Source organism: Myotis davidii, unplaced genomic scaffold (assembly GCF_000327345.1).
Source record: "Myotis davidii unplaced genomic scaffold, ASM32734v1 scaffold1509, whole genome shotgun sequence".
Classification (NCBI taxonomy): domain Eukaryota; kingdom Metazoa; phylum Chordata; class Mammalia; order Chiroptera; family Vespertilionidae; genus Myotis; species Myotis davidii.
Window position 1 is genome coordinate 188,962 of NW_006299480.1, and position 333 is coordinate 189,294.

At 66.4% G+C, this 333-nt stretch overlaps 1 protein-coding gene across 1 annotated transcript in view; it reads right to left on the reverse strand.

Moving 5' to 3' along the window:
* KIFC2 (kinesin family member C2) overlaps nucleotides 1-333 on the reverse strand; it is a 9,028-nt gene that overhangs the window by 1,233 nt on the left and 7,462 nt on the right. The window contains exons 14-15 of the mRNA XM_006775155.1: nucleotides 160-286; nucleotides 6-69 (exon numbers count right to left, since the gene is read on the reverse strand). Coding sequence (XP_006775218.1) covers nucleotides 6-69; nucleotides 160-286 — 191 coding nt within the window. The remainder of the gene's footprint in view (nucleotides 1-5; nucleotides 70-159; nucleotides 287-333) is intronic.

Here is a 333-nt window from a genome sequence, read left to right on the forward strand (position 1 = left end):
AGAGCGAGAGCTGTGCTGGTTCATGGCGGTGGCGGCGGTGGCCCGGTTGCTCCTCCCCAGGCTCAGCATCTGGAACGCGCAGCGACAAGGCTTGGCTCACTGCAGGGTCCACAGCCCCAGGTGTGAGCACAGCTGTGCGGCCCCACTGGGCAGCCTTACCTGGTGCAGGGTCTCCAGGTTGGGCACATCCCAGTACGTGAGGCCAGCCACTTGGATCCCTCCCTGACCTGCAGGGCCCTGCCTCACCGCCAAGCGCTCAGGGGGCCCCGGGGCTAGGAGGTCCCTGGTGAGAAAGGTGAGTCTGGGGTTCAGGGGTTCTTGACAAAGAGGCGG